General features: G+C 41.7%; 2 protein-coding genes and 1 long non-coding RNA gene across 4 annotated transcripts in view; all 3 read right to left on the reverse strand.

Moving 5' to 3' along the window:
- Positions 1 to 684: 684 nt before the first annotated feature.
- Positions 685 to 14,104, reverse strand: LOC118423503. Of its 2 annotated transcripts, none has more exons than XM_035831673.1 (9): positions 13,828 to 14,104; positions 7,840 to 7,962; positions 7,359 to 7,484; positions 6,893 to 6,982; positions 6,185 to 6,364; positions 5,695 to 5,834; positions 4,898 to 5,076; positions 2,671 to 2,831; positions 685 to 832 (listed from the first exon to the last, which is right to left on the reverse strand). In XM_035831673.1, exons 1-9 carry the CDS (start codon positions 13,886 to 13,888, stop codon positions 771 to 773), a joined length of 1,122 nt encoding a protein of 373 aa, XP_035687566.1. In that variant the 5' UTR covers positions 13,889 to 14,104; the 3' UTR covers positions 685 to 770. The 2 variants fall into 2 exon arrangements, with proteins under 2 accessions (XP_035687566.1, XP_035687567.1); XM_035831674.1 differs by lacking the exon at positions 13,828 to 14,104 and adding an exon at positions 8,240 to 8,443.
- On the reverse strand, positions 9,171 to 10,484 carry LOC118423505. Its single transcript, XR_004832062.1, has 3 exons — positions 10,329 to 10,484; positions 10,061 to 10,166; positions 9,171 to 9,282 (listed from the first exon to the last, which is right to left on the reverse strand). It is a non-coding gene; the product is annotated as an uncharacterized LOC118423505 (long non-coding RNA).
- A 91-nt stretch (positions 14,105 to 14,195) lies between the features above and the next one.
- Positions 14,196 to 16,415, reverse strand: part of LOC118423504 (multiple epidermal growth factor-like domains protein 6) — a 7,903-nt gene continuing 5,683 nt past the window's right edge. The window contains exons 7-9 of the mRNA XM_035831675.1: positions 15,798 to 15,929; positions 14,896 to 15,010; positions 14,196 to 14,375 (exon numbers count right to left, since the gene is read on the reverse strand). Coding sequence (XP_035687568.1) covers positions 14,365 to 14,375; positions 14,896 to 15,010; positions 15,798 to 15,929 — 258 coding nt within the window. The 3' untranslated portion in view covers positions 14,196 to 14,364. The remainder of the gene's footprint in view (positions 14,376 to 14,895; positions 15,011 to 15,797; positions 15,930 to 16,415) is intronic.

The following is a 16,415-nucleotide window of genomic DNA, read 5'->3' on the forward strand; positions in this document are numbered from 1 at the left end:
CAACCCCTTGTGTTTTCGAGAAAAAAGTAGTCGTATATATGGTGTAGCTGCACTACGGGTCTGATGTCGACTAGGATTTGCTATCGTTTATTTTGACTCAAGGAGGCCATGTTATGGTGTAGAGAAAACGGCCACTTGAATCTAATTATTCTAGATATTGTAACGACTAAAGTTTTTTCGTTGAAATAACTTCAAATGCATGGATCCAATTTTGCTAATATTTTGCTGTACACGGTATGTCGTGTGTAAAATACAAACTGTCTTGTAATTCAAGTATGGACCTGTCGTTCTACTCCTTTTTGCTAGATGTCGCTGTTACTGTACAAAAGATCGATATGCCTTCAGCTACATTTCTCAGAAACGTTTAACCAACCTTAGGTTTTGTATCACCCTAGGCCACAGATAAACCAAATCAAAGCAAATATTCAATAGTGATCAAGCAAAAAAACGAGCCGACACAAAATGTACGAGGGGTTCCACGTATTTATTACATTATAGTAGCCGTGATGAAACATCGCAATGTCCTTCCTCCTTCAACTTGTCTCGACGTCATCAACTGAAATAGGAGTTAGCAAAATGAGAGAATTTTTTAATAATATCAATATAACTTGCTCTATTAAAAAATCCAGTAATCATTTAGTCTCCTTTTTTTTTACTCCCTTATGTTTTTTTTTACTACTATATGTACGTATACTACATCAGCTGAAGAAATTTGCTAATTAACATACCTGACGTACCTTAAGTAAGATGCGACTGATTTCAAAGAATATCTACGGGCTGCAGGTGTCGATGGAGATGACCATCCGGTCAGCGACCCCGATATCAGCGCCGCCTGAAAGGGCAACGTTCTACAGGTCATTAATTATGCAGTAGGACCAAGAACACTCCAAGAACATGATATACTTTTTGCAATTGCAGACCTATCTTTGACTCGGTGTACGGAGTCTATAATTTCGTGTTTCTGATTGTTTGTGTGACTCTTATGTTGGTGTGTGTTTATGTGAATACACTGATGATGGGGGTGAAAGGACGTCAGTGAGGGGAAAGATGACCACAAACGTCAGACACGTCGGAGTAAAATGTCGTAAAAATCAGAGTTCGTAAAACCAGTAGTTAAGGTAGTATCTCAGGGTGGCTGAGCAAAATTTCAAAATGATATTTTCCAAAAAATAACTATCAATGTTATTTTCTATGTAATTCTATTTTCATAATCTAACATATTTTCCCATCAAATGTTCCTTTTTGTCTGTCAAAATTCAAGGTCAAAGTAGCTGTCTAAAATTACGCAAAAATTTCAAACTCATCATAACTTTTAAAGCTTGATATCATTGGATAGGTCTTAGTAAAACAAATAGAATGGTTTTTATTTCAACAAAATCGGACATACCGTTAGAGAGTTATGGCCATTGAAAGGCCTGAAAATTATGCATAATTTCTCTTGATCAGCTAATTAAATATGCAAGATTACAATATCTCCGTACTCATACAAGATACAAGGAAAAAAATTGGTGTACAGGGGTTTTATAATATGTTGATTTGAATTATTGTCCTGAAATTTATACATCTTGTTCAGAAATGATGAATAATCCTGAATAATTGAGTTCCAGGGGTAATAAAATCAGAGTCCACTAATTAAATATGCAAAATCACCATACTTTCCCTATCCTTGAAGATACAAGAAAAAAAATTAGTATACAGGGGTTTTGGCACATGCTGAATTCAAATTTGACCTCAAAAACATCACTTTGGTCTTTTTACAACCTGTAAAAGTGGATTACGTCACTACTACCACAACAACTTGATTTTTACGGACTAATTTTTTAAAAACTGTTCATCGAAAATGTGTAAAATTTGTTTTATTATGAAATTTACCCTGTAAGGAAAAACTTCGTGCGCTCCCGACGCAAAACAATGCTATTTAGTGCTCCCAAATGCTGTTAGCATAAGGGGTAATTAAAATTTCAGGAAAAAAATTAATAAAAAATCAGCATGACAAGGTATGATAAAATCCACGCGCAGATCTATTCAAATCACTATTATGCACATTTCTGAAAAGTTTCAATAATAACAGACAAAATACAAGTCAAAATTTAGGCTTTTTAGGCATTTTTTTCTAAAAATGGGCGTGGCCTAAAAGTAGTTGATGACGTCATTGTGACATCATACCAATTTGCATAAATTATCTTTATGCATTAGGGTACTACCTTCGAAAAAATCAAGGTCCATACATTATCTAAGATGGTAATTTTAGAAGACCAAAAACACCCCCCAAAACTCCTCAGCCACCCTGAAATACTACCTTAATCAGACATCAGTGGATGGTCAGTGGAAGGTATTGTTTTTGGTCTGTTTGTTTGTTTGTTTGTACTTTCGCAGCTATACATTTTAGCAGGATAGGTATTCCAAGAGAGTGACCAGAAGTGATCAGTGGCCACATGTAATGTTAATCAAAATGCATACTTACTTGCACAATCAATGAACTACAACCAAACGAAACATATAAGAAACTCTACTATATATTTCATGGAGTCAAAGATCTTTGAACTCTTCATTTTAGTACAAACGGCAGCAGTAATGTTCTTCTCTGGTTGGAGCACGGGTTTACCTATTAATTGACCATTTCTACTTCTCAATGGGGTATGGCAGATATACTGAGAAAACAAAACTGACCAGAAGTCCAGTTGACGTAAGTTGACTTCCTGGAGTACAGCACGCCTGGACCTGCTGGCACCCGCTCCCACTCACAGCTCCCCTGCGGGCCGGTCTCCACCACTACCAGCCAGCCCGCGTCGTTCGGACACCCGCCGTAGTTACGGCTGATAAACCAAGTCCTGGGCGACAAGAAAAGTCATTTTAGTTGATTTGTTTACTTCGTTTAGGCCACACCAAATGTGTTTGTTGCTTCTCGGATTTTTCAGGAAAAACTGGACAGGATCGAATTAGGTCGAACAAAAATAATTTATATGGCTTAAATCACACACAAAAAACAGCCTAAGGGGTTTAAAGGCACATTTTATGCACTTTTTTTGGAAAATGAAAAAAAAAAAAATAGACAAGCGAATTCGAGAAGGCCTTATGTGTATTGTTTATGGCTTGAAGCGTGTGGACTACCCAACTCTCAACTCTAGCGGATCTACATTGAAGTGCAGTAGGCAGCATTTCGAACACTGATCGCGTTTTTAATCAATTGATGTGAAACCTAATATGGCATAAGTACGATATGAACTATCACCATACCTGAAATAATACATTCTAGTGGTTTCTACCCATTTACCCAAGACAGAGAACTGGTTACGCAACTTGCGTTACAAAGTACATTACACGAGACAGCTCGCGTGTTCGTTTGGCATTTGAGAGTCCACAAAATTATCACAATAAGTAAATCATTGGACAAACTGTCAAGAAAAATATAAACCACGTAATTGAAAGACATATGAAATAGGCTGGTGTTCACAACAATAACACGGTAGAACTAAAAGGTGAAAACAGTAAAAGCCTAATCTTAAGATACTAGGACTTTCTGTTATCAGCTATGCATTTCCGTTCGATACGATTGTTTGATCACACAAAAAATCGATAGGAAGTCAAACAAGTGTCGAGGAAATGCCGTAAGGAAATATAAATTTACAATGCGAGCCAGCTGTAAGTTCCTATGTTAAGTCACATGGCGTGATAGAATTGAACCTGTGGAATGTGGATACAAGAACACTGCAAGAAGAGGAGTGCGTGTTCACACATTCGTCAAGATGTCTCCATTGGAGTCCGTCAGTATCATATCAGTATGGCTCAGTTACACCACACACGTGACGTAATAAACACGTGACTGCGTACCGAATTTTGGTCTTCGTCAGACTGCCTGGCCCACTTACACCACAAACGTGACTTTATAAACACGTGACTGCACACCGAATTTTGGTCTTCGTCAGACTGCCTGACCCACTTACACAGCACATGTGACCAAGTGACTGCGTACCGAATTTTGGTCTTCGTCAGACTGCCTGGCCCACTTACACCACAAACGTGACTTTATAAACACGTGACTGCATACCGAATTTTGGTCTTCGTCAGACTGCCTGACCCACTTACACAGCACATGTGACCAAGTGACTGCGTACCGAATTTTGGTCTTCGTCAGACTGCCTGGCCCACTTACACCACAAACGTGACTTTATAAACACGTGACTGCACACCGAATTTTGGTCTTCGTCAGACTGCCTGACCCACTTACACAGCACATGTGACCAAGTGACTGCGTACCGAATTTTGGCCTTCGTCAGACTGCCTGGCCGACTTACACCACACACGTGACTTTATAAACACGTGACTGCATACCGAATTTTGGTCTTCGTCAGACTGCCTGGCCCACTTACACCACGCACGTGACTTAATAAACACGTGACTACCTACCGAATTTTGGCCTTCAATAGGATGTCTGACGCTGTTTGATGTAATAATTTGTTATTGTGGTATCCAACCCAGAGTTAGCATATGTTTCTAGATCACAGGGTGAAAAACGTACGTTAGTAAAGACCTGGAGGTTCGAACGACTTTGCAGTCCGGCACTGGGGGGACAATAGCCTATTCTATTCCAGGCTATTGTCACTTCCAGATTTCTCATAATCGCATTTAGGTATACAATATGACTTAATCTATGTCTTTTTTTCACCAACAATGAGAGCCAGCGGGCGGAAACGGCTTTTAAAGACTAAAAGCTATAGATGACCTTGCGCTCGCGACTAACTCCCAACCATAGTCTGCAGAAAGTCGGGAGGTCATGGCCGGCTATTTTTGACACCGACCTAACTCCAAAACATGGTCTGTAGGAGGTTGGAAGGCCACCTACATTGTATGTAGTGGGTTGTGTGTGACAGAAGCAGTAATGTGTAGGTAGACTAACCTGCGAGCGTCAGGGTTTGTCTCCCCATCAATTGAAAAGAAGTTGTTAGGTTCTGTGGGAAGGTCCGCCCAGGGTGACGTCAGCAGGCGGTCCTTGGAGAACCAGCTGAACTTGTCGCTGTTCACGCCATTAAAGATCAACTCTCGAACCTCCGCTCCTTGGAAGAGGGAAACCTTCACCTAGGGGCGATGAAAATTCGTTCCAATTCATAACATGTCTTCCTATGATCGACTCTGATTAGTGTTTTGACATACTACATGTATCAGCATTCATTAGGCCCAGACGGGGGGCGATACCGGCTTTGAACAACCTTCATCAGTTATCCTAAATCATGATGGCCAGAGGATTAGAACTTTCAGAGCTAGAAATGATAAGATGGTGACGCGATTAAAGAGTCTCAAATCATAGTTGATGTGAAATAGAAATAAAGCAAACAATTAAACTGTACATGTACATTGTCATATAACATTTTAACATCTTCGAACCACTGGTGTCATATCCTTCCCCTCCCACCATACACCGCGCATACTAATCATCGCGGTGTACTAGAAACAAGATGGCTACTACCTGACGTCAAAATCCAAAATGGCGACAGCGATGAACGCCGACGAAATAAGGTAGGCTTAGCTATCGCAAATCAGTAAAACAAAATAACAAAGTAAGAAAAGGAGGCAATCCTTACTGTGTCTCCCATATGTCCACCGGCCGGCTGTTCAAGTGCTCTTGAAATCGCAAATTAGCAAAAAAAGAAATATTATATTTCATAAACTGAGTAAGAAAAGGAGACAAAGCCTTACCCTTTTGACCCCCAGTGTGTCCCACATGTCCACTAGTGGGCTCTTGAAGTGCCCGGTATGTGTGTGTTCCGAGCCCCAGGCATCCACTGCCCAGTCCCCTACCCCCGGCCGGATCTCGAAAACTATCTGCCAGTCGCAGGCTTCGGGAAAAAACATAGTCAAGATTTCTAACATCTCTACTCAAAACCAGACTGGACAGATGAAACCCTCAAATATGCTTACATTTTCATGTCTGAGTTGTTTTTTCGTAGCACATGTTCCAATTTGACTTTGGAGATTTCGTTTCATTTACCCGCATATCTCATTTCTAGGAAAAAAGCTTACGGAGCTGTATTAGCATGGTCGACTATTTGGAAGGGGATTGTATAGGCTTCCAACGACCTTTAACTTCAAACAAGAAATTGGAAAATCACAGCTAAATATATAGACGACATATTTTCTAAGCAGTAAATTTACGAATCTCAACCTTCTTTCGGTAGACATAACTTACGTGGAGGGGTTGTTGTTGTTTTCGTCGTAGTGGTGGGCTGGGTGACGACGACGCCAGACCCGCCGGAGCAGACCCCACAGAACAGGTGGCAACTCTCGGCCACATAGTCCACACTACAGGACGCTACAGTCGGCCAGCCGGGGTTAGCTCCGCATAGGGTACTGCTGTCCGCACACACATCTTAGTAAACAAAAAAAATAAATAAATAAATAAATACAAATAAATAAACACTACAGAACGCCACAGTCGGCCAGCCGGGGTTAGCTCCACATAGAGTACTACTGTCCGCACAGACATCTTAGTAAACAAACAAACAAACGAATGAATGAATAAGCACTACAGGACGCTACAGTCGGCGAGCCGGGGTTAGCTCCACACAGGATACTGCTGTCCGCACAAACATCTTAATAAACAAACAAACAAATAAACAAATGAATAAACACATCAGGACGCCAGAGTTAGTGACAGCTCCGCATAGGTTACTACTCTCCGCACATACATCTTTAGCAAATAAATAAACACTACTGGACGCTACAGTCGGTCAGCCGGGGTTAGCTCCGCACATCTTAGTAAACAACAACAAAACAAACAAACAAACAAATATGAAAGGAAATGTTTTGTCAAGGTTGATAAACAAAATAATTTTGAAAAGCGTAAACATCGATCGCTACGGGATAACGGAATGATTTTGTTTGGCGTCTATCTTACCGCTGCAGGTGGGCCCGTCCCAGCCAGGTGCGCAGCTGCAGGTACAGGTGCTGCTGTCCAGGGTGCCGTGCACACAGGTGAGGCCACAGTCTGCGGTAAGGAAATGGAGGGAAGGATGACTAGATATTAAAGCAAATATCGTCAGATTTTAAAATATATCCTTTGGTTGCAATTGTTTGTCCATTTAATCGCCTAATGGCATTGCATTTAATATTGTAAGTACAAACCTTATTAAGAGCTGAGAGATCCAAGCCATCACGCATCGGAACGGGTCCTGACACATCGCACTACTCATAAAACCGATGATTCAAAACCACTTGCAAACAGTAATAGGATCATAAAAATAGCAATTAAGAAAACTGACGACTTGACTGTGATTCGAACCCACTGTTTCTATCTATACTGACCAACGTGATACTAGTAACGATGGAATAAATTTGAGGGAAAAGAGAGCCACAGTTCTTACATTGGCACAGATCCCCTGTCCAGGCGCCTACACAGTTACAGTCGCAGGTGCGCTCGTTGTAGTTGGCCGGGTTGCCGCCCCGGGTCCCGCCGTTGTAGCAGGGTCCGCGGGGGTCGGTGGCGCATGCTGGTGGGTAAGGGCGGAATTGTAAGAAAGGGGTGATGTTAAAAGTCAAGATGATGGCGAGGGCACGTTCGTCGTACGATTATCTTTCCAGGGGTCTCCAGTGGGGCTATGATGCTTACGACAACAAGACAACTGCCTTCATTTTACTGTCTTAGGCATGTCGTTCAAGGAATGATACCAGGCACTAAACGTGGCTATGTCCAAAGCGTCCTGATTAAGACTAATTATAGATATGCTATCAAACGGTTTTAAGATCAAGAAGGAACACGATATTATGATTGCTTTTAACAATTACACTAGCAGACATAATTAAGAGAACATCTCCTATAATTAAGAAGACGTCTCCTTTACTTACTGCATTGTCCGCAGAACTCCGGGCAGCTGGCAAACACGTAGTCATGATCAAAACACATGGACAGCAGCGGCCATCCCGGACTGGCGCCGCACAGGGGGCTGGTGTTCTGGCACGACTGGGACGCTACGACAAAAAAAAAACAATTTTGTATACGCATATATCTTTCGTACAGTGAAAAAAAATACAGAAAGGCACAAACTACGTAACACGTAATGCCCAAATAGTAATAAGCGTAGCGTTCGGGTTACTCTCTAAATTTCGTTTAGAAAGTTTAGGAAATATAACGTTTACGAAGACGACCTATAAAACCCAAACGCCAATAAAAGTTACCGTGGATAAATGATCAAATTTTAACCTAAGCTTCATTTTGTCCCATTTGTATTAACAATTATACACTCACCAGCTGTTGACAAAAGTGCGACGAATATCGACAGGAACAACATGGCGGCTAGTTTACAGTCTTCTCACGGGCGGATAATGTTCTCAGTGAGACTTCGCGAGTCGAGAGCTACTAGTATATAGACCCTGGTTACGTAACTCTGGCCATAGTTCAAACATCGTCAAGAAGCTGTTTATAACGTTCTGTAGGTCGTTAACCGGTCAGCTAGCGGGGAGGAGGATGTAAGCAGGTGAATGAATGATAATCAATGAAAAAATAAATAAACAACGGATCGATGGATGAATAAATTGAGGAATGAGTGAGTGAGTTCATGAATGAAAGAACTCAAGCATATAAAAAGGGAATAAGTCCACCTCCCGATTCATCAATAATCATTCAAAAAGAGGCGAAAATGTACAATTGCCACAGTTATTTGAAATTAACTTAAGAAATACTGGCAGGCCTTGTGTACAAAAAAGACTCCGCATTTGACTTGTTCAGAACTGCATATGATTGTAATGTTTGTTTATCTTACGTAGTCATCTTTCCAATCCAATGTCTATATGGCCTTCTACTTATCGATATGATAATAATGATAGTAATAATCTTTCTTGCAAATTCATACCCGAGGTCTAATTGCATACAAAGTAAAGTAGTAGTGGTATACTCATACATAAACATACTTAAGAAAGAAGGGAAATGACATGATAAAATCAAAAGGAAATAACGTCTAAACTAAATCTCTCTCTACTTAAGCTATTTGATGGGTTTGACTTCTTTTCCGTAAGCAGTAGGAGATGAATTGTCCAACATTTTCATATATAAAGGGGTTGGACTACTTAAGCAAAAAGATTGATTTTTGTTGGTCGGTAAGGTGATAAAAGCTTGGGAAAGTTTTGCAGATATCAAACATGCATTCACACACATGCAAAAAAATGCCAACACTTGCTGATCAATATTTGAAATATTCCTTTATTTGAGATATTTTCCACCATCATGAGAGGGTATCTCGATGTAGACTTTGCCGCTGTTGTTTTCACGTCTAACTTGAAATTACCGCGGAGCTGTGAATGGAAAAGGAGGAAACATGTAAAGGTAAGAACGGATTCTTATGGGTGCTGGAAAAATGGAGAACATGCAGGCATCAGACCTGCCAGAATGGGCTCACTGGCGGCTTTTTGAAAATGCAGGACTCGATTTTGGTTTACAGGAGACTAACTCAAGAAAGTGTTCACGGATGGTCATGATTTATTGTATGTAGAAAGCCAAAGTGATGAAGAACATAATATAATACTAGTTATGCAAATCAACATGCTAATTTGTATATATGATGAGATAAATCCACTTCATTCCGTGATAGGACTCTCATTCTTGTCACATATGTAACTGACAAAGAGAGGAATGCCACTAGGTATCAATCATGCAAATAAAGACCTCACCTGCACAATATATTGATAAGAAAACACTATAATTCCATAGTGAGAAATGTTTGAAATTTCATACTTGAGGCATTTCTAATATAACATTTTTTTTTTGGTCTTTCGATAGCTTGAATACTCATCTGTGTACGCCACCACTACAGATATAACAAAAGGTAAACATTTTCAGACAAATCAGGATCACATATTGCCTTCTTTGCAACGATTTCATACTTTGAACAATCAGTGATATCTGAGTAGAGCGGATGATCAACCAAGACCATCTATGCAAATGAGGGAATTATTTGCATAATTAGTTGGAAGTACTTATAATTCTCTCAAAAAGATTTTAAAAATCATTTGGCAGAGATATGAGGGTCGTAGAACTGGAGAAGGGTATTGGAAAGGGGTTTGGACTTCTTACCAGTTTGACAGATGAACCTCTGTCGGGATCCGCAGGGCAGGTCGTTCCAATTGCCACTAGAAAGGTAGTGGACACAGTCCTCATCGCCTTGGTTGTTGGGCTCACCCTGGCGATTTGATTTATAAGGATGAATAAGCTGGCTTTCCATATTAAACAATTAAGTTACTGATACGATCAATACCTGTATTTTGTTATTTCCCTATTTTGAAAGTTATATTCTTGTATCGTTTTGAATTGTTTGAGAGAAAGATGAAATCTTGAATTTTACCGGATTCCATTTGTTGAAGGAAGTCATGGCGGAACCATCTGCGTAGCGCCACTGCCCCTCTACCTGTCTGTCCTCCAGACCGAACCAGAAGCTCGCCCCGCTGTTAACGCTGTTCTTAAGGGCGACACATGCCTACAGAAACAGTCCAGAGTCTTAGGTACTAAAATATACTATTTACACCAATGTTTCATCCCCCCCCCCCCCCACACACACCCAATCTGGTTAAGTAAACAGAACAGTAAAACTGACCTATTCTGTGCCGCTGCTACAGATTTACTACACCCATCAATACGGTTTCCTGCGGTATGCCCCAGACCCAGAAAGATACTGGATAGAAGCATCACATATGTGCATCCCGTGATATACGGGCTTAGCAAGGTAAAAGTTGTTACGATATGGTAGGCGACTTTGTTTCGTTGGTTGACGTACAGAAGCCTTTTTTTCAGGTTGGAAAGACCAATTACTCTACGTAATCTCATCAAACGCTACAATTGAAAGGTTACTGTTCACGGTCATGACGTAGTCATTGGGAAACGCTGCTGTGCAGAGGTGGCTAACGAATAGGACGGAGGACGATACCGACTTTCAACCACCTTTGACCCTTTACCCATTTCACACTTACGCAAGATCACGTGTCTCGATTAGTCGGGTCGGTAATCGTTTTTAGATGCCAAATTGCGTATAAAAGGACTAGTATAAGATCAATGCGCTGGCAACGTCAAACTTTGTCATAATTTAAAGCAAGAAACAATGTATGGAAATGCCCATGCGTCTTCTCAAGGCTCAACCGAATGACCCTTTAGGCTCACTAGGTTACGTGGCTTTAGCAACTGGTCATTTGACCCTGATGAATATCAAATACAGAGAGCTGAATGTCGGGAGAGACCACTTGCTTGTGTTCGATCGAAGTCTGGATGTTTTCTCGAGAGGAATTCAAAACTACTCCTGCTTTTAACAGTCCTATATGAACTCTAAAAAAATACAAGGAAAATGATTTACGTGCTGGGGTAGTCGTAGTTCCTTTCGTTGTAGTCTGAGTTGTAGTCGTGGGCTGGGTGACGACGACGCCAGACCCACCGGAACAGACCCCACAGAACAGGTGACAGCTGGCGGCCACGTAGTCCACACTACAGGACGCTACAGTCGGCCAGCCGGGGTTAGCTCCACATAGGGTACTGCTGTCCGCACACACATCTAAGTAAACAAAAAACAAACAAATAAACACTACAGGACGCTACAGTCGGCCAGCCGGGGTTAGCTCCGCGTAGGGTACTGCTGTCCGCACACACATCTTAGTAAACAAACAAACAAACAAACAAACAAATAAAGACTACAGGACGCTACAGTCGGACAGCCGGGGTTAGCTCCGCATAGAGTACTGCTGTCCGCACAGACATCTTCGTAAACAAACAAACAAACAAACAAACACTACAGGACGCTACAGTCGGCCAGCCGGGGTTAGCTCCGCGTAGGGTACTGCTGTCCGCACACACATCTTAGTAAACAAACAAACAAACAAACAAACAAACAAACACTACAGGACGCTACAGTCGGCCAGCCGGGGTTAGCTCCACACAGAGCACTGCTGTCCGCACACACATCTTTGTAAACAAACAAACAAACAAGCAAAGAAATAGATAGATAGATAAATGCCACAGTCGGTCAGCCTTACCGGTTAGCACGCACACATCTTACAGAAAAAAATGACTGCTCCGATCTAGGTGATGTAGATCACCCTACAGGACGTCACTGTCTTGAGTATATATAATCAAAGGCGTCGCTTTTATGAAAGGCAAGTAACTTTGAATGAATGTATAATGCACTGATATGTGGATGGTATTTACCGCTGCAGGTGGGCCCGTCCCAGCCAGGTGAGCAGCGGCAGGTACAGGTGCTGCTGTCCAGAACGCCGTTAACACAGGTAAGGCCACAATCTAAAAGAATTAGGATTGAAGACAAAACTCCGTGATTACAAAGATTAACAATGATAGAAAAATGGCAAAGTTTTAGAATCTGACTTTTCTATGGATTAAGCATCTCAAAGTTTTAAAAGCCTAAGTATCTGTGATATCTATCTGTGAATTATCTTGCAGACGTCGACGACATTTTTCAATGAATGTATCTCACATTACGGCGTGTCTTACGTTCTCTTGACTTGAAGTTATAATTTAAGTTTATCCGACTGTATTGTACATTGATGAGTACTGTAGTCTTCATTATCGTTTAGTTCCTTTACGCAGAGTCATAGTATGTATAGACTGAGAAGTAGTAGTAGTATTAATAGTAGTAGTAACTTACACTGGCACAGGTCCCCTGTCCAGGCGCCCACACAGTTACAGTCGCAGGTGCGCTCGTTGTAGTTGGCCGGGTTGCCGCCCCGGGTCCCGCCGTTGTAGCAGGGTCCACGGGGGTCGGTGGCGCACGCTGGGCGGAAACAAAAATGAACACATTAAAACAAAAAAAGGCAGTGCTTATCTAATGCCGGTTATATGATGAACAACTCTTGAAAGTAGGACATTTTGTGTAGAATAAACTAGATGGTGATTCGCAAAGTATCACGTCATGCAGTGATAATTAAACGATTCTACCTTTCTTAAAAAGGTTGTTCAACTGTTCAGTTGCAAAATCAAATCTTGAATACGTGTAACAGGCTGTAGTCAAAACACATAGTTTCTTGTACACTGTGAGTGGGGTACCAATCACTTAGATTTACGAACTACTAGTACATAAAAAGACTCTCCATTATTGCCTTTGTACTTACTGCATTGTCCACAGAACTCCGGGCAGCTGGCAAACACGTAGTCATGATCAAAACACATGGACAGCAGCGGCCATCCCGGACTGGCTCCGCACAGGGGGCTGGTGTTCTGGCACGACTGGGACGCTAGACGAGAAAATGGTAATGGGCCAGTTTGCGGCTCGATGACATTTGTCGCTGATTGTCATACTATTTCACCGAAGAAACTGTTGACAGGGTGTCCCAGAAGCACCGACGAAGTCCTAGAAAAACCTTTAAACATCTACCCTAAAAAGACAGCTGCATTTTGCAGGGCACATGCACGGTCATCCCAAGACGGTCTTGCGAACACCACATAACATTGAGCTCAGCGGAGACCCAATATTCAACTGGCCATGACGAAAAGAAATAGAGTATGTACTACTTTCTAAAGTTCATTTACTGGGCACAATTCAATTGATCATTTTTTAACATAAACACGTCCAACAAACCTAAGACGTCTAAACTTCCCATCTTAAATCTAAGGACTTTTATCTAGTCTCGTGCCTGTCGGATGGGGAGGGGGCAAGGTGTGTGGCAATAGTCTGTATTAAAACCCCGACCTTCAGGTGCAAGGTCACTAACCCATGGATACCTCATGCTACTACCACACTGCGAATATCTGATATAAAGCCCACTTCGCTACAAATGTCGCCACTGACGGGTTAGAATTTGTTCTAATCGTCTGAAGATGAAAATCCATAAGAAAAGATGTTCTCTCACCGGCTAACGCCACTCCAGATATAAGAAGGAAGGAAAGTAGCATGTTGCGGTTAGTAACCATATGGCAAAATGAGACAGAGTTATCTGATGATACATTTATATAATCTCCCTGTCCCTGTATCTAGGGTGCGACAGTTACCATATGCTACACGGAGAAGCTATTTGTTCTGAGACATGGGCCCTTCTGAGGAATGACAGATTAAGTAACTACATGTAGCCTGCACAGCAAGTAAATAGGTCGACCAAACAAACAAACAAACATACACATATAGACACGCGAGCATACAAACACCCCCCACACACACACACACACATGCACACATCACACATACACACACATACATGCACAAACATACACGTGGACAAAATTGTTTGACTTCACCATAGCTCCGTTTGGCCAGTGCATCAATTATTTATTGCGTTTATTGTTTATCTAATGCAATTTATTTCTCATATTCCACATCAATGCTGCCTCTTCGTTTCTTCTGGCTTGCGTTGCTGTACACGTCACACTGACACCGGTGAACAGCAGGTTCCTCAGGGTAGAACTGTAACCACAAAACAAACATTGGGTTGATATCTCGTTCACTGTACACAACACCGTCCTCAAACATCGCGTGATCCTGTGAGAATCGTGGTGAATAAAATGTGTGTGGCATTGAAAATAAAAACTTAGAAATATTATCCACGCCCCCAGTGAATAAAGTTACAAAAGTTGCAACAATAAAATATCACGCCACGCTATGGTCAGCCTTAAGGTGGCATGTCAGTGCCACCGGGAGCACTACGGGGTTCGAAAGATTGCTCAACGAATTCCAGAGATGAAGAACGGATTTTCTTATTGTTTTGTGTATTTTGTTGTCTTTTAAGTCATACTTTTATTTTCGTATTACGTTATATCTAAATCATAAAAAAATTAAGCAAAAATAACACAACAGTGCCGCAGAGAGCCAACTCCGCAGTGCCACACAGGTGCCCCAAATGCAGTGAGATATCACTTTAACTCAATAAGCTATGGCTGGATTGTAATGGTACATGGTATGTAGTACGCGTTTAAGAAGTTCTTACTTGTCTGGCAGAGGAATTTCTGCGGAGTGCCACAGTTCAAGTCGTTCCAAGTATCCTGACCGGCCGGGAGATACTCCCCGCACCCCTCGTCTCCTCCGGAATTGTTCGGTTCCCCCTAAGGAGAAAGGGAATCGTTTAGCTCACATGGAACCTCGTGCGCGTTGGTGGTGAACTCTGTGTTTATGATGTGCGTATTGTCTGCCACGTTGGATTGCTAAACCTTGAGGCTGCCAGATAAATTTGTATTTTCATATGTTATTACGCTCACGTGATTATAACATTATCCAACGGTAGTTTCATTTTGTATCTGTTGTATTTGAATCTTTTCAGCGCATGCGCAGCAAGTCTTATTATGACCTGTACTTAGCCCAATGTGGCAAAGTTTGCAATAAAGGTCTTCAATCAATCATTACAAACTAGCAAATTTGTGAATCTGTCGGACACTTCCAGGTTCAACCGACCGGCGTGGTATCCCCACATCTAAACATTGTATTTACGGCTTTGTAGTATCACTCTTCCGAAAGGATTGGTCATTCGAACCTGAACAAGGTTGCAATACTGTGAAGCTATTACAGAGATTTTTTGGAGAGTTGGAACCGATTTTTAAAGCTGATTACGACAAAGGTGTTTGTGTGCATTACCACGCTCCACTAGATGAAGTTCACCCATGCAGGCTATTAAGCGTGCATCTGCAGTCTTCATCACATTCGAATGACCAAATATTCTGGTCACGTGACATTACGGAGACGCGACGTCGCCAATATTACAATCACAGGTTTCTAATGGCCTTGCGGTGTTTCACTCGTTGACTCCGCATACCCCAACGCGTACCGCGTTGGCCATTCAAACCTTAAGAAGCCTACGGTACGGCCGATTGCTACAAAACAGTTTGCTGCCCTTACGGTGTTCCACTTGTTAAAGCCCACCACTGCCGTCCCGTCCGCGTAACGCCAGCTGCCCTCCGTCCCAATATCAGTGATTCCAATCCAGAATTTGGCGTTGGCGTCCGCACCATTTTTCAAAATGAGACAGAACTGCGAAATAAAGAAACAAAGATTAGCTGCTATTCCCCTGTCGATTTGACAGATGAGGAGGCAGACAGACATTTGCCTGTTTGCCTGACCTGCACATGAATTTTTATGGTGAAGGAGGGGTGTGCAATTCCTTCTCCACCCTCTCGTCTATTGAAGCACTAAGTCTCACAGGGGCAACTGTATACCACGTGTGAGGAAGGCTCCAGCAGATGCAGCTTTGTTGTTCGGAGTATCCGTCTCCTAGGAGGACTTCCGACCAAGGATGAAGAAGATAATGTAAACTTATCAATATGTACTTGATTTGGCAAAGAAATAATTGATAATGAAGGCTATCTTTAAAATGTGAAGTTCATCATCATCATCAGTCCCATAGCATTTTAATTAGCCTGTATGTTGTTTGCGGAAGCGAAAATAGTATGTATCAAAGAGGAATATACACAAATTATGATCATAACGAATTGTTAACGTTCATACGTTCTGTATGGT

The sequence above is a fragment of the Branchiostoma floridae genome, chromosome 9 (genome assembly GCF_000003815.2).
Source record: "Branchiostoma floridae strain S238N-H82 chromosome 9, Bfl_VNyyK, whole genome shotgun sequence".
Taxonomy (NCBI): domain Eukaryota; kingdom Metazoa; phylum Chordata; class Leptocardii; order Amphioxiformes; family Branchiostomatidae; genus Branchiostoma; species Branchiostoma floridae.

What these genes read in the sequence shown, in the direction of transcription:
- LOC118423503 (XM_035831673.1), bottom strand. Translation starts at nt 13,888, where the DNA reads ATGGTTACTAACCGCAACATGCTACTTTCCTTCCTTCTTATATCTGGA. An exon ending in GGAGTTCTGCGGACAATGCA is followed by an intron (nt 7,485 to 7,839) that starts GTAAGTAAAGGA and finishes CTTACCCACCAG; the next exon opens with CATGCGCCACCGACCCCCGC. An exon ending in GGACGGGCCCACCTGCAGCG is followed by an intron (nt 6,365 to 6,892) that starts GTAAGATAGACG and finishes TTGTTTACTAAG; the next exon opens with ATGTGTGTGCGGACAGCAGT.